Source organism: Mustela lutreola, chromosome 13 (genome assembly GCF_030435805.1).
Source record: "Mustela lutreola isolate mMusLut2 chromosome 13, mMusLut2.pri, whole genome shotgun sequence".
Taxonomy (NCBI): domain Eukaryota; kingdom Metazoa; phylum Chordata; class Mammalia; order Carnivora; family Mustelidae; genus Mustela; species Mustela lutreola.
In genome coordinates this window covers 39,943,417-39,965,033 of record NC_081302.1, presented here as the reverse complement: position 1 = coordinate 39,965,033, position 21,617 = coordinate 39,943,417, and the positions used below count along the sequence as shown (strand labels likewise).

Below are 21,617 nucleotides of genomic sequence, written 5' to 3'. Positions count from 1 at the left end.
AATACCACTGAAAATACCACTGAAAATATATTCAACAAAGACAATATGATCAGAGCTTTCATAAATTTTATAAGAATATTTCATATTTTGGCCTTGACTGTTGTGACTAGAGAAAGCAATGTTATTAAAATAATAATTATCATAAATAATAAATCTATTATTGAAAAATACACAAGATATAATAGTAAGAAAGAGGCATGAAATACATAGGGAAAGACAATTAGGCAAGAAGAATATCTGTGGGGGGAGGGGGGAGGAGAAGAAGAATATCTGTGAAAAATGCTAGCCAAAAAGGACAATATGATACACAATTGTGTTTTTCTACTATTATTTGCTATCATAAAACCATGCAGACACAAATCATTGAGCATTCTGTTACCTTTACAAAAGGGTTTTTAGCGTGGGTTTGGAATATAAGTCCAAATAACAAATGGACTTAAAATTCTCTTTTGGAAGCAAAGGATTAGTATAGATTTCTTTCCTTTAAGTGACCTTCTGCCTACATTGTACTTTTAATAATTAATAACTCAAAACTAATCAGTATGGAAAATTTAGGAGCTTTATAGCCCAACAAAGCCACTCAAATTTAAGTTTAGACTTATTATCATTTATTAGTTATATGACAATGGATAAGTTATTTAACTTCTGAGAGTCCCAAATTCCTCATCTGTTAAAAACTCGGTAAAATATACAGTTTTCAATGTTACTAGGAATATAATGAATGTAAAGTACTGGGGCAGGTAGTTGCTCAATAAGCAATAGCTGTGGTTATTTTTGCCACTTCATATAAAGCAGAGTGAGCACTTAGATACACGATGACACAAGCTTAAATTAAGTTTCTAACACTAATACACTTTGTTTCTATTAAGAGAGCTGTATTAAGCTCTAAATCGGTATCTAAAAGACACCAAAAGATATTTGAATATGCCAGAGAGCAAAACATTTTTACGTAGCAAATATTATTTTGGTGAAAATATTCCAGCTTAGGAAAAAAAAAAACATCATTATGGAAGCTGATTGGGAGTTTTTCTATGGTATTGCCCAAAACACTGCAAGATATGTATTGCTATCTTTTTTATAGATGAGTGAACAACGTATATACAATTCCATGTTAGCTAATATAAATACACTTTTTGTCATACTTATCACTGGTGATCATCTTAACGAATGCAGATAACGAAATAGAACTTCCAATTGTACTTTTTGAGACTTAATTGTAACGTTATTTTAGCACAGGCATTTTTGTGTCAAAAAGAAGTATGCTACTACAAATTTTGCCCCAAATTTGTTTACAAATAAAATTGCATTTTAGTTCAGAAAAAAAAAGAAAAACTTATTAAAACAGTGACTATCTAGATACTATAAACGGTGATTTCAATTATTAGTTTATAGCCTCATGGGTCTTTTGTCCACCAGGGGAAAACAAGTGGAGAGAGATATTCTTGCTATTTTACAAAGAAATTTTAATTGACAAAGGGGGCAAAACAGTTGAATTAAAGAATCTGCTAATGAGGCCCCTATGGTCCTGTATTAAGCATCTTGCACTATACCAGGTGCGTGATTGTCAAAGATTTTGTAAACATGAGGGGAATAACTGATAAAGATATTTTAAGGAATGCTCTCACTCAGCTTCCATATTAATGCTATTTTTCCTATGCTTAAAATAATTCATCAAATTAATAGCTCATATTTGAAATACTTTTGCTCCCTGGCAGTCAATTCCAATATTCTTTAGACTCATCCCTCCCTCCCTCCCTCTCTCTTTTTTTCTCTCTCATTCTTTCTTTTACTTGGTTACAAAGTTTGCAGCCCAAAATATCCTCACAAGGTTGTATGTAGAAAATCATGAAACAAAGTTTTCATAAAATAGCTTCTGGATTGAGCCTCATCTTTCGATATTGTCTTATGAGTAGAGTTCCAGGATACTCAGTAATACCTATAAGAATTAAAAAAAAAATGTTTGGAAGGTGGAGGTATAAAATATATAAGCTGATGAAATATAAAATCCCTCATATCATTATATAAGAAATCTTTTAAGAATCAGGTAATTCTAAACTAGATATCTAAGGAAAAGTGGAACAGAGGAAAAGAAAAACTTAGAAAGTTTAGTTATCATTCCTATCAAATTCTGTTGGGTCAGGAGAACTCTAATATTTAAAAGACATATTAGATAGACACTGAAAAATCACTATGTCAAACACCAAATTATTGTACTCTGATGATACTGAGGAGGAAATTATTTGCATATAAAATGTAACTGATTTGTCTAGGAGCAACTCATTTTCTATTCCGATTTCACAGCCTAAGGCACTGATGGAGCCTGGGGGGATTTAAAGTAGTATGTGGAAGAAAAAGAGCATCTAAGTGGCATAAAATAGAATAGTGCAGAGCATGACATCTAACTGTGGAATGTTATTTCCATAAGCAGTAACACATAAAAAAAAGCATTAGTCTTATGACTAGGTGACCACAGTTTAGTTGTTACAGTATTAAAAATAATATTTGAGGAAATTATTAAGAACAGATGTATCAGCTCTGTTATCTTTCTTTGGTTTAAACATTGCTTTCTATAAAGGTCAAGTGGTAACACAACTCACTACCCTTTATAGATCCAATGGCAACCATTATAGACCCCAGTTTGTCCTAATATTATCCCAGTCCTGTGGTTATATGTGCTCATGTTTGCTAGTCATCCTAAATGAGGATAAGCAATCAATAGACAATCAGTGTAATTCCTCACACGCGCAAATGCAAATTGTTCACATGGAACTGTTCACTTTCCCCTTTTCTGGCAGGAGAATGATGAATGGAGTCAGTGCTGGTTGTGGAAATTGATTTTTCATAAGCACCAACTCTTTTCACTTGTCAAAAAATGAGAAGATCGCTACCATGGGCTGATGCATGTGGAATTAATAGAAGAGAGATGACCACCTCGAGGCATTCTGACGCTCAGAATTCCTAAAGCAATTCCTAAAGCAATAAAAACAGTATCCAATTGGATCATTAGCAAAGAAGGCATGCATTAAAGTAGATTCATTCTATTCTTTACGCGGAATACATTAAAAAATTACAAAGATTATTGCCAAATAACTCCTCGTACATAGTTGATACTCAATAAATATTTGCTGAAATGTATAAATGCATGGAAAAGGAAGGACAGAAGGAGGAAGGATGGAAGGAAATATGGAAAGAAAGGAAGAAACATCAAAATAAAGGTGAGCATTATTTACCGAACATTTATAAATAAAAACCTTAAAGACAAAAGCAAAAATATCTTTGGAAATTGTATTGATTTCATAGTGGTTTTTCAGATAGTACTGAGAATAATTTGCCCATTATTCTGTTCTTTATTAAGTATAGCAGATTTTTTTGTTGTTAACCCTGCCAGCTCACCTGACAGGTTAACCTTCAATCGTTCTTTAAAAAGAGAACAAGGACAAGTGTTTTATTATATACCATATAGTGAATTCAGGTTCAAAAGTAATCTAGCCTCTTTAAAGAAATGTTCTTTAAAAAAAAAAAAAAAAAAAAAAGTCAAAACTGAAAAACAGTGAATGTTACTACCAAAACCCAGGCTTTTTTAAATACTAACAGGAAGGACTGGAGCCATTTACAAACAAGTTACCAGCAGTTTAGGACTAATTAGTAAAACAGAATCGCATTAATGTGTAAATTTACTACTGAAATAAAACAGGCAAATGCCACAAATGCTTACTTTACCCAGTGGTGACAGGGAAAAACGGACAACAGGCCTATCACCTTTTAAAAAAAAAAATCAACCTAGAGCCTGCTTCTCTCTCTCTCTGTCTGCTGCTCCCTATGCTTATGCTCTCTCCGTCAAATAAATACATAGAATCTTTTAAAAAATTTAGCATTTAATGGAAGAATTTAAGATTTCTTTTAGTTACAAGATAAAAGATGTTGTAACTTTAAGAAAGTAGGGACGCCTGGGTGGCGGAGTCCTTTGAGCAACAGACTCTTGGTTTTGCCTCAGGTGGAGATGTCAGGGTTGTGAGATGGAGCCTGGTTTTACCCTCTCTCCCTCCCTCTCTGTCCCTTCCCGCCTGTCCCCTCAAATAAATAAATAAATCTTTTTAAAAAATTAAGAAAGTGTCCTCCAACTAAATAGGCTTGTTCAGAATGTATTCAATAATATCACAGACTAATTGTAAATAATCATCATGGAAATTTAAGATTTAACTAGTCTAACTTCTTTGTAGCTTAACCATTTCTTCTTTTTTCCTTACAATTTTCCCTAGAATAAATTTAGTAATTATTTAGTAATCATTATTAATAATGATCGTTATAAGACAAGATGTACAATTTCTAACTAATCCAAAGTCTGCTTATTCGTATAAATGCAATTTATTGAATGTTTACGTTATTAAAGTGTTACATTTACATAGAAATAAATACTTATCAGATTAGGTAATAATGCATGTCTGTTAGTAACAATGCTTGGAGCAAGACTGGTTCGATGCACAGAAAAAAAAAAAATACATTTAACTGTCTGGTTACAAATATCCAAACATCCATTATTGGGCTCCCAATAAAATAATCAGCTTCAAATGCACAAGTTCTATTAACTGAATTTTTACATTAAAAGCAAATATTATACTGGACTGGTCTTCCTCATTACATAACATGATTCTAATAGAAATGCAATTATTTTCCATGATATTTCAAAGTTTAGGGAACAGTTTATTTAGTACTGATATTTATTATGGCAGGTGCTTTACAAGTATGTTATATGCTTCCTGGAACAAATTTAAAAGTTGGAGATTAGGGGCGCCTGGGTGGCTCACTGGGTTAAGCCTCTGCCTTCAGCTCAGGTCATGATCTCAGGATCTTGGGATTGAGCCCCGCATCGGGCTCTTTGCTCAGTGGGGAGCCTGCTTCCTCCTCTCTCTCTGCCTGCCTCTCTGCCTGCTTGTGATCTCTGTCTGTCAAGTAAATAAGTAAAATATTTTAAAAATAAATAAATAAATAAAAGTTGGAGATTATAATTCCTTCTCACAAATTGGAAAACTAAGATGTGAAGAAATTACCTCAAATTCTCAAAAACTACTTCAAATTTTCCATAATGTTTAGGTGTCCAGAATGCAGCATGTACACTGGAGGACCAACAGCACACTCTTTCTAGAACACCTTGGTCTGGACCTAGATAAGATGGTAAAGGTGTCTAAGAAACCAATAAACTAAAACTAAACCAGTTCTAGATCAGTAGAATTGTGGATCAAGTGCCAATACAGCCAGAGTTAAAACCCAAGTGTAGGGTGCTGGTGCACAATCAATCTCCCCAGCACACACACACACACACACACACACGCACTCAAAATCACAATACCTTTAAACTGAGTTTCTTTGACCTTACCTAACTTAGCATTAATGTTCCTTTTCAGGTTTGTGGACAGCCTGGACAGAATAGGAGGAGAATCTTCTCTGTAGGAATTCCAAAAAGTTAGGTGTACTTTCATAAGTATTTTCAGTATCAGTGGGTTATTAGAGAAACATAACCTTTTTTGTGAAACAAACCATATTTTTGTGAATCTTGGTGTGCTGGTGATATCATATTGTTAGAATATGAACTCAACTGACTGGATATTAATAACTATTTGCATTACTAACATTTTGGGATCACAAAGTTGTACAGGCTTATTGATTCTTTTAATGATGAATGTTGTATAAACCTGCTCCCTCTTCCTAAATTTGGGCTGGGAAAGGGTCTGCAGAAGACTAATACCATATAGGATACCACTTTGTTTAGGAATTTTAATTTTTATAAAATGTGTTTCTCTCTCACACACATACCTATATATCTCTTTCACATCTATGTGATTGGTACCTATTGTTGACTACACTGAAACAATTACTGAACCATTTGCAAAAATCCACATTGTGTTTTTAAAAACTACCTAATGGATAGAAGCTAAATGAGTACATTAAACATCTTAGCATTTTTAGTTTAGTTCTCATTTTAGTAGAATGTCATTATAATATTCTATTACTATTGATATGTTTGAGTAAAATCACTTAAGAAATTTCATGCGAATGAAATTATGCATTTAGATTTGCCATTTTACAGAGATAAATAATTGATCCCAATAATTTTTTTTTTAACACTCCAGGGAACTATTTTACTAGGAACCAAAATAAATACATCCAAATAAATCACTGCTACTGAATATAAAATATACAGTCCTGTCCTGATTAAAGAACAGAGTCTCATCTAGTTTTTTTTTTTTCTTTGATAGCATTTTGAGAATATATATCTATTATCAAGATTTGAAATCTTGACTGGTTTAAGAATATTGCTGTGGTAAGGAGCAGTCTTCATAAATTCAGGTATATGATGTTGCCCTTTCCTCCTAGCCATGAGCAGATTCACTTGTTGAGCAAATGACAAAACATACATTTTAATTAAAATGTGTACCAAAAAAGCAAGTCTTAAATTATCTTTTATAGTTCTATTGCTACCCTTAATTGGTGTTTAAGTTCTGTTGCTGTTTACTGTTATAATTTTTTAAAAAAAAATATTTGATAGTGTTTCTCAGGAGAGGAGGATGTACCTCAACTTGAATTTCAATCAGTATCTAACTTTTAAATAAATTCATTTATCCTGAAAAGCACAGAAAATGCCTATGTCTAAACTCTTATGCGGTAGCACAGTAGCAGCAGAAACAAAAATGAAAAAAACAAAACAAAACAAAAACCTACGCTGAGACTCTATCAAATCAATAGACTAATTAATAACTCATAGTACTCTCCCCTTCCATGTTACAAATGCTGACAAGGCCAGAAACAAGCTGTGGGGAAAAGAATCCATGTTCTCTGTCGAAAGGTGTGATAATTTATTTCAAATGAAAAGCCACAGGGTTTCAAGTAAAGCTTAAAATGGATGTCAATATGCATGACTACAGCAAAGAAAGCTACAAAGAAGGGGTTTGTCAGGGCAGCCAAAACCAACAGATGCGTTCCAGCTCATCACTCCCTTCAATTGAGCATAAGAAAGATAAAGTGCTTGGCTGTGCAGTCCATATTTTAAACAAAAAAAAGAGAAAGCTACCTGAACCACTAGTTTGCCAAATTTGGATTTTCAAATCTTAACAGAGCTGCTTACTCAAGCATTGATTTATATATTTATTTTTTTCCATCATAAAACTTTACATTTTCTTTCTCCCAAAGTAGTTGATAAGAAGAAAAAAACAAAACAAAACAAAAAACTTTGAAAAAGTAGTTTTGCTTCATTCTTTATTAAAATAAAGAATTTGGAAGACACTGGTAGCTCAGTGGGTGGCTCAGTGGGTTAAGCCACTGCCTTCTGCTCAGGTCATGATCTCAGGGTCCTGGGATCAAGGCCTGCAGTGGGCTCTCTGCTCAGTGGGAAGCCTGCTTTCCCCCTCCCCCTCTCTCTGTCTGCCTCTCTGTCTACTTGTAATCTCTCCCTCTCTGGAAAATAAATAAATAAAATCTTTTTTAAAAATTAAACGAAAAATTTGGGGGGCACTTGGGCAGCTCAGTGGGTTAAGCCTCTGCCTTTGGCTCAGGTCATGATCTCATGGTCCTGGGATAGAGCCCTGAATCGGGCTGTCTGCTCAGCAGAGAGCCTGCTTTCCCCCCGACCCCTGCCTACTTGTGATCTCTCTCACTCTCTCTGTCAAATAAATAAATAAAATCTTCAATAAAATAAAATAAAATGAACAATTCTGAAAGGATTATAGATTCTGAAATTCTGTAATTCTGAGATTCTGTAAATTCTGTAAATTCTACAGAATTCTGTAAATTCTGAAAGGAAAGTAGAGAAAGACCTACATTCTGTTATTTACCCATTGTGTAGTCCACATTGGTTCAAGAAATATGTAGACTCCTTTTTTTGGAACCCACTTGATTGAAAGTCAATACCTCTGGTTAGGCTTTCATAGAATCCCTAAAATATGAGTATGTTTTAGAGAATAACTGTTGTATTTTTAAAAATATTCTCTTCATTCTTATTAATTCTAAAGGACAAATATAAGTTTCACCAGAAAAGAGAATTATAGCTATTTTAAAATAAAAATAAACTTACCTGTTACTCTTTATTTACAGTAATTCCAAGTAAGTAATTTTTAGAGGAGGTAGTATATTACAATGAGCACATTTTTTTTTTAAGATTTTATTTATTTATTTGACAAGTAGGCAGAGAGGCAGGGAGAGAGGGGGAAGCAGGCTTCCTGCTGAGCAGAGAGCCAATGTGGGGCTCAATTCCAGGACCCTGACATCTTGACCTGAGCTGAAGGCAGAAGCTTAACCCAATGAGCCACCCAGGTGCCCCTATAATGAGCAAATTTTAATATTTATTTAGTGCCAATAAGGTATTTTGTAAACATTTAGATGAAAATGCTTATCTGTTTTTCAGTGACAATAAATTTAGTCTTTCAAATACAAACTGAAAATATTATCTACCTTATGTGCTATTCACAGAAATAGATACTACTGTAAGATAAAAAGATGATTTATGTTTGGTGAAATAAATTTCTAGGCTCAAAATGGAGTCATTCCTACCCAAGTACCACATCAGCGAACCAACCCTTGAACAACGTTTGTGTCCCTGTAAATTCTCCACTTGAACAGTAACAGCAGTATTTCCAGGCAGCTGATCCCCAAATGTCAATCCAACTCTCAGCCTTCTCACCCCAAACAAGAAGGACTATGTGGCCCCAGTCAATCAGATGTTTTTCTATTTTTCTCTTCCTTGTTCTCTATTCTTTATCCTTTAAAGGTTTTCCGTCTTCCGACCCATTTTGCAGTTCTCTAAAAGGAGGCTGTCCACTTCATATAGTGTTAAATACATGTTTGCATCACCTAAATTGTTTCTCTTTCATATGATTTTTAAAGGTTTTTTGGTGATGAGGAATGAGATCGGAAGCTTACTACTAAAAACCTGTGGGAGAATGAGATTCACATGTCCCCTGAACGCTTTGAGTTCAAGGTTTCTGTCATAGTGAACAAGGGCTGTGAGTATGTCACTCTTGAAATTGAACTGTGCTCCTGTGGGTGCAGCCTTTATAAATAGGTAGGTAGGTAGGTAAATAGATGGATAGATAGGTCAGTCAATCTACCAAGCAATTGATCTCAGAAAGGTTCTGAGCTCCTGAAAAGATTCTTGGATTTATTAAAACCTCTGGAGAGGTTCTGGGTCTCTGGAAAGGTTCCAGAAGAGCTACCTGCAGGTCCACAATGGGTGATAGCTCTTAGGAATTCACAAAGCCTCAAGGTAAATCCACAGTATAAACCAATAGGGGACATGGGAATATAAATGAAGACAAGAAATTAATCAAAATCAAAATCTAAGGAGGCACAAATGCCACTATTGAAAGAGATTAGGGTGTCCAGCACTGTAAAGAAATCTTCTCTTGAAAGGAGTAAATAGATGAGTTCCTAATGGCAATCTCAGAAGCCAAAGCTACAAAACTGGTGGACATGGGGTAGAGTGTTCTAAAGCTGTTAGAGAGTTCACCATCCGACTCTAAGACTCCTGTGTTAGGATAAATACATCATGGAATGGGTTAGATTGACACTAAATCATCCCGCCAACCTCAAGAAAATTTCTGTGCAGGGAGGTACAGTGTAAAATACCACAAAATCTCCAACCCAGAAGCATATTAAAGTGGTTCTGAGAGACCCAGAGCTTAGCTAAAGAAAGGGGATCCTCACGTTTCAAAGAATTGAGCATGCCACCTTTCCACATGCCTGCTTGTTTTCCATCTAGGAACTATGGTCTTGGAAACTGTAGATACCAACAAAAATGGCAAAATTACAATGACCATTACGAGGAATGTTCCTATTATATAAGATCATTTACATTCACAGGAGTGCTTGAAAGAAAGAGTCCCCAAATCAAACAGAATGAAATACCTATTTCAACTGGCATGCAGAAACCTTCAAAAGGCTTCAAAATTCCAAAGTAGCTTCACTGGATTATTCATTGCAAAGGCTAGTGAAAAATTAAAGACATACTTTAAACAAAAAGCTGTAAGACTGACATGATTTCTACTACTCTCCTCTAATCTCCTTTATCTGAGTACTCACTGTCTACTTATCCTCTATCCAAATCACCTTTCTACTCTGAAGTGACCACAAGTCTACAAACAAAGGCCACCAAGTTAGTGCGTTTACAATTACAATAGCTCCAAGACCAGAGACCTAAAACACCTGGGCCTCCCCCATGCACCCTTTCCAGGGGCCCATAACCAAAACATGGACTCTGTTTTCCAATGTCTCAGTTTCTCTCAGGGAGCCTTGCTGAGTAGACACTTCTGGGGAAGTAAGAGACACAGCTATAAGAAATGCATAAGGAGACCAACCGGCTTATAGAAGTATCCCCCTCTTTGGGACCATTTCTTGACTTACTTGATTCTAGTTGGTTTGGGCCATGGGGACCCTGGCTCAGGAGCATTCTCCAAACCACAGACATTGTTTTGTTGCTAATAATTATTATTGTCTCTCTAATAGACCATGTCAGAAGAACAAAAGAATGTAACCATGGGTAAGAATACACTCTTGACATGGTCTCTTGTATATGCTACACTGACACCTGAGAGATGGTGGTATCTAACAATCACACCATGATGGATATATATTTTTTAAAGATTTTATTTATTTATTTGAGAGGAGAGAGAGAGAGAGAACATACGTTCTGGGGTGGAGGAGGAGCAGAAGGAAAGGGAGAAGCTGACTCCCTAATGAGCAGGGAGCCCAGTGTGGGACCCCGAGATCATGACCTGAGCCAAAGGCAGACACTTAATCAACTGAGCCACCCAGGCTCCCCAAGATTGATACTTCCAATCAAACCTCTTAACTGATCAAGAGGATAACCAAAAGGGGGAACTGCTGAAATAAGTTTCTAGACCCACAATGAAGCCACTTCTGCCAGGGCCACTTTTGCCATGTCAAAAAACTAAAACTTAGATAAGCTCCCATAAACGCCATGCTTGGCCAGAGCAGAATACATCCAGGCAGCCAATCCCCAAATACTAAGCAAATGGGCTTTCTATTCATTTTCTTATTCCTTCTCACCCCAAACAAAGTGGACTATGTGGCCCCAGCAATGAGATTTTTCTATTTTCCTCTTTGTTGTTCTTTATTCTCTATCCTATTAAAGCTTTCTGCCTTCTGGACCATTTTGCAATTCTCCAAAATAAGACTGTTCATTCCATTAGATGTTAAATTAAGTTCATTTTATATCACCTAATTTGTTTTAACCATTTTTAACATATTTAATTTCTTACCTGTTCTATTTCTGGTAGGTTTGTATTCTTCTGTCAATATTGCTAACTTCCTAGAATCTGTTCAACTCATTAAGTATTAAAAGGATTCCTTCTCTAATAAAAGTACTCTATCATAAACTATGGTTACCTGGTTCTGATCATAATATAAATTCAAATTGAACTCTATGTCTTTAGTTATTTATATTTCTAAACCTTTTATATCCCTAGTGACCTTGAATTCTTTGTTGTACAATTGTAAGTTAAAGGGGGAAATGTTTGTCTCCATTTTTATGTTCAGCTGAAAGCAGTATTTTACACTAGATAAATAAGTACAATCATGTTTTCCTACTCAGATCTCTCTTAGACCTCTGGATTAGGAAAAAATGAAGATACTTCAGAGGATCAAAAAGAAATAGGCAACAAGAGGAAAATTGAATCACAGAAATATAGTAGCTATTCCTTTTTGAACCTTACAGAGTAATAGGGTTTATATAAACATAAGCTAAACGGACCATTTTATATCCCTCTGAGACTTTCTGGAAGCCAAACTCATAAGAGTCATACTTCACTAGCAATGGCACAACATATCTTCTACCAAGTACTTAGTCAGTTTTCATAGAAAAAGGCAGTATTTTAAATGGCATCCTTAAGAGAGTAAGCCAGACCATTTATTTTCCGGAGGAAATAAATTTGGAGTGGTAAATGATGCAGGAACTTTTTTTATTAAGTCATCCTAATTTCATAGCAGTTGTACAAACTCTGTGACCAGAATCCCCAACTTAAAAATAAAAACATCTGTTAATTGTTCCTGTATGAAATTGTTATCCTTATGTGAGGATTTTTGTGGTGCATTCAATTCCCAATGTGCCTTAATATCATAACTGGAAATAATTAGCAACATGTCTAGAAGATTTAGCTAAGAAACATGTTAATTTGGCCTGGAGATAGTTCTTTTATCCTGCACATTTATTTTCACAGATTTCTTACTGAGTTTGTCTATATTATTTTATGTCAACTGACTACTCATAAAATCACAGACTATATGAACACGGCTTTCAGAAAATGTCGAGAGTTTTTCTTTATTATTGAATTTTATGCCTCAACCTATATCTATATTTTGAATATGTCAGTACAAAGCAGCATGAATCAGATCATTACTCCCTTGGCTTTTCAATCTTTTTTTTCCCTAACTTTGTTGAGGAATAATTGACAAATATAATTGTGTATATTTAAAGTGTACAATGTGATAATTTGATATACATATATATTGTTGAATGATTACCAAGATCAAGATAATGAATACGTTTATCACTTCCCATAGTTAGCATAAGTAACTTGTGTGTGTGTTTCTGGTGAGAATGCTTAAGATCCAATCTCAGCAACTTTCAAGGACCATATTACTAACTATTCAATATTCAATACCATATTACTAACTATAGTCCACGCTTTTCATTAACTCCTTAGAACTTGACACTTCTTGTAACTTAAAGTGTGCACCCTTTGATCTACATAACTGTTTCCCTTCTCAGTCCCTAGTAAGCACCATTCTGTTCTCTGTTTATGTGAAGTTGCCTTTTTTTAAATTATTATTCCACATGTAAGTGATACTATACAGTATTTATCTTTCTTTCTTTTTTATTTCACTTGGCATAATGCCCTCCAGACACTAACTACATACAGTTGACCCTCAACAACATGGGTGAGGAGGAGGGACACTAACCACTTTCTATGCAGTGGAAAATCTGTGTATAACTTTTGACTCTCCAAAAACTTAACTACTAATAGTCTATTATTGACTGGAATCCTTACTGATGACATAAATAGCTGATTTAACATGTATTTTGTATGTTTTAGGTATTATATACTGTATTCTTATAAAAATGTAAACTAGAAAAAATTTAAATATGAAAATTATGAGGGAGAGAAAATATATTCACAGGATTGTACTGTATTTACTAAAAAAAAAAAAAAAATCCATGTGAAAGTGGACCCACTCAGTTCAAACCCATGTTGTTCAAGTCAATTGTAATGAGTTTCATTTAACACATAAATATACACCTATACTGTATACATAAGTATTATAATTTTTTTTAATTTACACCCATAAACATATGTATGGCTTATTTACTTTGTGTACTTACTTCATGTACTGTCTTGGCATGCAGATCTTGAGCTTTAGTGTGCTCAGTAATTTCAAATTTATCCATAACTGCTAAGGAATGGACATCTCTGATTAAGTTAGTTGAAAGTTAAAATGTATATGGTTAATGGATGACCAGTATTCAAAGATTTAGAACGTGCATCATATCAAGAATATCTTACTTTCAATTCTTGATATTTTTTATGAAACATTATTATGAGTAGAAGTTTTTATTATGTAGTGCTAGAGCTATATTATACAATAGCTATATTAGTCTCTGTTCGTGATACTTTAGATTTTTTAAACCCATTATTAGTTTTCACTATTACTTTAAAAAGTTATGTATTAAATAAATTATTTCCCTAGATTCTGGATGGATATAAGCTAGTATCTAAGCACCATATAGGTATTATTAATATATTTATATAGAGAGCTGTACTGTGAAATTTTAACATGTATTTTAAACAGTTAAGGGGTTTTTAGAGACTGTAATACATAATTACCTATATGTTTCACAAGGTATTATAAAACATTAAAAAATGTAAAATTATTGAGAAATAGAAATCCATTCTATCTCATATTCTCCATTAGATTATAAATTTAACAATATTAAAATTATGTATATCAAAGAATTTTAATTATTTTTACATGCCAAACAGAAAAAGTGGCTCTACTTTCAATACATGTTTATAGGTTTTTAGTTTTCCATAAATATTAAAATTTAAAAATTAAGTCATTTTTATTTCACAGTATTTTCACACAATGTATCTAATAAAGGCAGCATATTGAGTCACATTCCATTTAAAAAAAGGAAAATTAAATACACAATGCCCAACTTTATGCAAAAACTATAAAAAATAATTTATAAAGATAATCACTTCAAAATATTTCGTGGGGGGGGGTGCACCTGGGTGGTCCAGTCAGTTAAGCTTCTGACTCCTGGTTTCAGTATAGGTCATGATCTCAGGGTTGTGAGATAGAGCCCTGTTCAGGGCTCGGTGCTCAGCATGGTGTCTGCTTGAGTTTCTCTCCCCCTCTGCCCCTCTTCCCAATGTTCTCTTTCTCTCTCACATAAATAAATGTCTTAAAAAAAATTTTCATCAGGTAGAGTCAGACTTTAATAAATAAGCCATAAATCTATAGATTTTATAGTATAGAATGAAAGTATAATTTTGCAAGTTGCTTCTTTATATCAATGAGTTAGTCAAAGACTTCCTTAATAATGAATTTTCATAAGATATCTGAATATAATTTTAATTGCAAGTGATAAACTACTGATCTTTCAGGAACTCAGACTAGTTATTGAGGTATGTTTAAAATCTCACCCTATTCTAAAAGTACATTTTGGTTCATCTCAGCAACTGTGCCCTAATATTAAATATTAAATATTCTAAGTAATTTTAGACAAAACTCATAAGATGGTCTAAGATATTTGTGGTATTTTTAGACTCAGACCACAAAAAAGTTGTTTTAGTGAACAATACTGATTCTCTGATACTATATTATATCAGTTCTCAAAAGAGTCAGATTTGGGGCACCTGGGCGGCTCAGTGGGTTAAGATTCTGCCTTTGACTCAGGTCATGATCTTGGGGTCCTGGGATCAAGCCCCACATCAGGCTCTCTGCTTGGTGGGAAGCCCACTTCCTCCCCTCTCTACCTGCTGTTCTGCCTACTTGTGATCTCTCTGTCAAATAAAAAAATAAATCTTTAAAAAAAAAAAGTCAAGTTTTCTGATTCCTTTTTCTATGTAGTATCTATCTCATCTAATGTGTTCACCCAGTCAACCTAAACTTACAAAACATGTAACATTTATAAGGCATCTTCCTAAGAGGGCTCTCTGTGGACTCCAAAGATACAGGATACCTGAGCAACTTTTTTTCTACAGAGTGCTAGTTGTTTTTGTATCCAACAATTTCTTTCATTATTTATAAAGTAGTCAAAATTAATTTGTTCAATTTAGGTCATTAAAAATGTTTTACTTTTTTTTTTTTTAAGATTTCATTTATTTATTTGTCAGAGAGAGTACAAGCTGTGGGGTGGGCAGCAGAGGAAGAGGGAGAAACAACCCCCCATAGAGCTGGGAGCAAGACACGGTTCCATTCCAGGACCCTGGGATCATGACATAAGCCAGACACTTAACTGACTGAGCCACCCAGGCACCCCAGAGATGTTTTACTTATTAATACAAAAGTGGAATCCATTAAACCTATTTAACTATTTTAAATGTATTTTTTAAAAGCTTGTCTTGGGGCACCTGGGTGGCTCAGTGGGTTAAAGCCTCTGCCTTCGGCTCAGGTCATGATCTCAGGGTCTTGGAATCAAGCCCCACATCGGGCTCTCTGCTCACTGGGGAGCCTGCTTTCTCCTCTCTCTCTCTCTCTCTGCCTGCCTCTGCCTACTTGTGATCTCTGTCAGTCAAATAAATAAATAAAATCTTTAAAATCTTTAAAACAAATAAACAAACAAACAAGAACTTGGCTCAGTGGGTTAAGCCGCTGCCTTCGGCTCGGGTCATGATCTCAGGGTCCTGGGATCGAGTCCCACATCGGGCTCTCTGCTCAGCAGGGGGCTTGCTTCCCTTCCTCTCTCTCTGTGATCTCTTCCCTTCCTCTCTCCTACTGTGATCTCTCTCTGTCAAATAAATAAATAAAATCTTTAAAAAAAAAATTAAGATATTTTCAACAAAATTTATTCTTTGACTTGCCAAAGGTAGTTTGGGCTAAATTTTTAATTCTACCTTCCTTTGCTTCAAATAGTATGTAACAGCTAAATGTTCAAAAAATGTTAAGTCCAATTGGATATAGGATTATTATATTTGATTTTCCAATTAAAAAATGATTAAGTGAAAGTTTAAAATCTGCTCAAAAGATTACACCCACATAAAAGGATGGGTTTTTGTAGATGTCTTTATGTCCCATTGCTTTAATATCTCAAGCTTTTAGGATGCTTCTATTATCAGCATAATCAATGAATTAAGAGGAGAAGCTAAACTCCTCAGGAATAAAACAGTTCTATACATTTAAGATATTCATATTTATGCTGTTTAAATCAACAACATGGCATTCTTTAATTTTAATTTACTAGCATTTTCTAATCACCTGAAAGAGAAAGGTGGTTCTAGAATGTTTTCGTTTCATTTGACCTGTCACAAAATGACACAGGAATGAGTGTAAATGTACTTCCTTCTTTTGGGCACATTATTTATTTTTTTATACCATATTTGAGGAGCATTTAGGAATGGTACAAAACTTTATTGTATTATCTCTAAGTAACATTAAGCAGAGTGCTTCAAAAGCTTTAAAAAAGCTTAATGCAAGTTTGTTAGATTATCTGTTTAGCTAAATCAAAATTGCCAAAGTAGTGATAAAAATTGACGGGTTTCAAAACAAAATCAACAGGATGAAATTCCTGTTTTCTCACACACCCAAGCAACTACTCCACAGGAATGCCATGATTCAAGAATCTGGCTGATAGACAACCAGCCTGATAAAATAAATGGTGCCAAAAGAAATCACAAAACTCCGTGGCACTGTAGAAGGAAACTATTCTCATTTTTAAAAAAATAATATAGTAAGTTTTTGCATATTGAGTACAATCATTGATTTGGTAAGGCATTAATATTTATCTTTAAAGAAATAGTAAGTAAAAAAAGCATTACATACATAAAACTGAATTTCTAATATTGAATTAAAACCTAGAGACTCCTCAAGGGTTTCAGTAAAACTACCCAAAGAGTAAGTGCATTTAACATTCCAGAACCATTTTTAGATGATAGAAAGATAACTTGCATGTTAAAGACCATATTGTATAACATATTCAAGGACTTACATAAATCATTCCCTGAGCTTGAATTCACCACATGGTCACGGAATGGATTCCAAAATGGCACAATGTCAGGAAAGCACTGACAATAGCACTTATTAGCATATTACTCTCCAGGATTCCCTGAAAAAATGCAAATGATGTCTGTTCTGGGTTTGGTTCTTCTTGTTGTGGCTAATGTAGATGCATATTAATAAAGGTCATCATTATTAAATTCCATTAAAGAGAAAGAGGTAATATAAAGAATGTGGATTTTGAAGTTAGACAAATCTGAGATGAAATTTCAGTTCTGCTACTACTAGATCTGTGATCTTAAACAATTAACACCTGTGAGTCTCAGCTTTTGCTCCTGTTTATAACTGGAATAATAATACAATGTTTACTCAATATGTATTTAAGAGATTACTACAGTCTTACCAATATGGTTAATCCAGGGAATGCATCAGTGAACAAGACAAAAACCCTGACTTATGGTGATAGAGTCAATTAGATGGCAAACAAATAAAATGATAGCAGGTTTATAAGGGCTGTGAAGAGAATAATGCAGAACCAAAGAGTGAATGGGAAGATCTCTTTGAAGAAACGGCTTTGGAGCAGGGACCTAAATAATCAAAAGAGGCCATATTCTCAACAGAAAGAACAGGAAGCAAAAAAGCTCAGCTATAAAAAGTTGACTTAAGAAAGCAGCTTTGTTTTCAGCAAAGCAATTTAAGGGTGGTAAATTGAGTAATGACTCCCAAAGATATGCAAATCATCATCCCTGCAAACTGTAAATGCTGCCTTATATGACGAATGGGACTTTGAAGATCTGATGAAGATACTTGAAATGGGGCGATTATCCTAGATTACCACTAATTACATGTGTTTTTATAAAATGGAGGCAAAAGGAGAACGGACTATAGAGGAGTGGTAGGAGACGTGACCCAAGAGGCTGCAGTGAGGGAAAGAACAGGTCAGGAAGCAGGAAGCAAGAAAAGCCAAGCAAACAGATTCTTCTCTATAGAGTTTCGGAAAGGAACAAGCCCGCTGACATTTTGGTTGTAAACCAGTGAAACTGATGCAGAATTTCTGTAGGCAGCGTTGTGTAGCTTTAAGCTACTAAGCTTGTGGTCATTTGTACAACAGTAATAGAAAAGGACATGTTAAGCATCAGATGATGGTAAATTGGACCTGGGTCGTGGTGGTGCTTGAGACAGAGAAAAGGCTCAAGTACGGGCTGTATTTTGAAGGTGGTATTGACGGTACTTGCCAATGGTTAGAGTAAGTGGACCGAGGTCATCCCAAACCCTGGAACAACTGGCTGATTGTTACACCATTTATAAGAGACCGTTAAGCCTGCACATCGATGCTAGGAAATAGCAGAAAAGGAAATGAGAGTTCATATGTTATTCACATTCTAGTTGAAGCAGTGGAGTTGTTTTAAATTTTAACTAATGGGTAACAAAGAGATTCAGCTAAAAAGAGTGACCAGGGACAATGAGGATGATAGTCGCCCCTACGCTCTCATCTCCAACCACACACACACACACACAAGACTTCCCCAGGGATCACATATGTTATCAATAAGTAGTAATTAAACAATAAAACCAACCATTTAAAAAATTTTATTACTGAATGTAAATATAGATCTCGTCTCTTCTCTCTATCCACTTTCTTACAGGTAAAATTGCAAACATACCCACTTACTAGTTAAATTCAAGCCAGTATAGAACAATGTCTGAGGAAAATACTGGCAGACAGAATAAAAGAAAAAACATAGAATACTAAGTTTAAAACATGAAAGTACTATAACTTATTTATAGGACTGATGGAAAGATAAATGAAAACATAAATGAAAATCAGTAACCTTATAGTATCTAGAAGTAAATCAAGGCACAGTTTGGGACTTCAAAGCCTTATGTGATAGTTTTATCCTAAATACAAAATAATTCCTAAATTCCTCTAACATAACCATTTTGGAAAAGAAATATAAATACAGAACGCCAAAATTAAATTTTTAAAAATATTAATGACAACAATACTGAAAACAGAACAAAATACTAAGCTTGTCCCCATTGTTAATAGTGCATACTTTTCCTCCAACATGTATATCTCTTTTAATTATGTTATTTGATTGGCTTGTTTGAAGTAAAACCAGGGACACCTATAAATAGTGCTGCATATCAATAATTATCTAAGAAAATCATTATTTTTAAAAAGTCTATCAGATAGTATACAATATTTTAGAGTAGTAGGAAAAAACGAAAATAATTTAAATGTCCTTTAATCACTCACTTGCTTTAGTAAATACTAATACAGTATATTAATAAAATGTGACAGGCACTTGAGTAACTCAGTTACTTAAGTGTCTGCCTTTGGCTCAGGTCATGGGTTCTGGGACTGAGCCCTGCATCTGTCTCCCTGCTTACTGGAGAGTCTGCTTCTCCCTCTCTCTCTACCCCAAACTCCTGCTAACTGCTCTCTCTCACACATGGGTGCGCTCTCTCTCTCTCTCAAATAAAGAAATACAATCTGATATGTCGTTTGCAAATATCTTCTCCCATTCTGTCAGTTGTATTTTGATTTTGTTAACTGTTTCCTTTGCTGTGCAAAAGCTTTTGATCTTGATGAAATCCCAATAGTTCATTTTTGCCCTTGCTTCCCTTGCCTTTGGCGTTGTTCCTAGGAAGATGTTGCTGCGGCTGAGGTCGAAGAGGTTGCTGCCTGTGTTCTCCTCAAGGATTTTGATGGATTCCTTTCGCACATTGAGTATCATATCATCTCCCTGATATGAGGAAGTGGTGATGCAACATGGGGGCTTAAGTGGGTAGGAGAAGAATAAATGAAACAAGATGGGATTGGGAGGGAGACAAACCATAAGTGACTCTTAATCTCACAAAACAAACTGAGGGTTGCTGGGGGGAGGGGGTTTGGGAGAAGGGGGTGGGATTATGGACATTGGGGAGGGTATGTGCTTTGATGAGTGCTGTGAAGTGTGTAAACCTGGTGATTCACAGACCTGTACCCCTGGGGATAAAAATATATGTTTATAAAAAATAAAAAATTTAAAAAAATACAATCTGACAAAAGAAAAGAAAAAGTGACAATGAGCAGGAGGGAGAAGGTATAGAATAAAGAAAGAATTTTTTAAAGAAATTTGAGTAACTTAAATGTCTCCTGGAGATCCACAGTAATTGCTCTTTAAATGTTATGGCAAGCCATTTGTCAAAATTATGATAATAATTTAAGGAGAATAAACATGTTTATCACTTACATAGGTTGAGTTAAAAATTATACCTCCTACCAAACCCACATTTGATAAGGATGTTTGTCTCTATTAAATGTTATAAACAGGCATAAAAGGGAATTAATAATGGCATTATTAAAATGAAAGACAAGTAAAAAACCAAACTCAAAGGTTACACAATGGAAGATTCTATTTATGTGACATTCTGGAAAAGGCAAAAATCTGGGAACAGAAAACAGAGGAGAGGTTATCAAAAGCTGGGTTTGGGGGAGGGGTCTATCATAAGGGGCAGGGGGAATACTGGGGATGACAGAATGCTCCGTATCTTGACTGTGTTGGTAGTTATAGAACTGTGTCCATTTGTCAAACACGCAGCAACTGTATATTGAAAGAAGTTTTACTGTGTGAAACTATTCCTCAGTTAACCTTACTTTAAAAAGTGAAATAGAAAGATACCCCTTTGAAATTGTTTAAAAAACTACAGATTTGGGGGGCACCGAGATGGCTCAGCCAGTTGAACATCTGACTCTTGATTTTGGTTCAGGTCATGATCTCAGGATCCCGAGATCAAGCTCCAAACTAGCCCCACACTCCACATTTTTAACTTATCACATCTTTATTAAAAAATCTGAAGTTTATGGGTCTGTTCAGGCTTTCTATTTCTTCCTGGTTCAGTTGTGGTAGTTTATATGTTTCTAGGAATGCATCCATTTCTTCCAGATTGTCAAATTTATTGCCGTAGAGTTGCTCATAGTATGTTCCTATAATAGTTTGTATTTCTTTGGTGTTAGTTGTGATCTCTCCTCTTTCATTCATGATTTTATTTATTTGGGTCCTTTCTCTTTTCTTTTTGATAAGTCGGGCCAGGGGTTTATCAATTTTATTAATTCTTTCAAAGAACCAGCTCCTAGTTTCGTTGATTTGTTCTATTGTTTTTTTGGTTTCTATTTCATTGATTTCTGCTCTGATCTTTATGATTTCTCTTCTCCTGCTGGGCTTAGGGTTTCTTTCTTGTTCTTTCTCCAGCTCCTTTAGGTGTAGGGTTAGGTTGTGTACCTGAGACCTTTCTTGTTTCTTGAGAAAGGCTTGTACCGCTATATATTTTCCTCTCAGGACTGCCTTTGTTGTATCCCATAGATTTTGAACCGTTGTATTTTCATTATCATTTGTTTCCATGATTTT

The 21,617-nt window shown here is 34.8% G+C and overlaps 1 protein-coding gene across 7 annotated transcripts in view; it reads right to left on the bottom strand.

Moving 5' to 3' along the window:
- PCDH9 (protocadherin 9) overlaps window positions 1–21,617 on the bottom strand; it is a 902,160-nt gene that overhangs the window by 474,066 nt on the left and 406,477 nt on the right. Inside the window, exon 4 of one of the 7 annotated variants that reach the window (XM_059144730.1) lies at window positions 1,391–1,936. The exons of the other annotated variants lie outside the window; for them this stretch is intronic. Coding sequence (XP_059000713.1) covers window positions 1,904–1,936 — 33 coding nt within the window. The 3' untranslated portion in view covers window positions 1,391–1,903. Of the gene's footprint in view, window positions 1–1,390; window positions 1,937–21,617 lie in introns of those variants that run through there. 7 annotated transcript variants of the gene reach the window in all.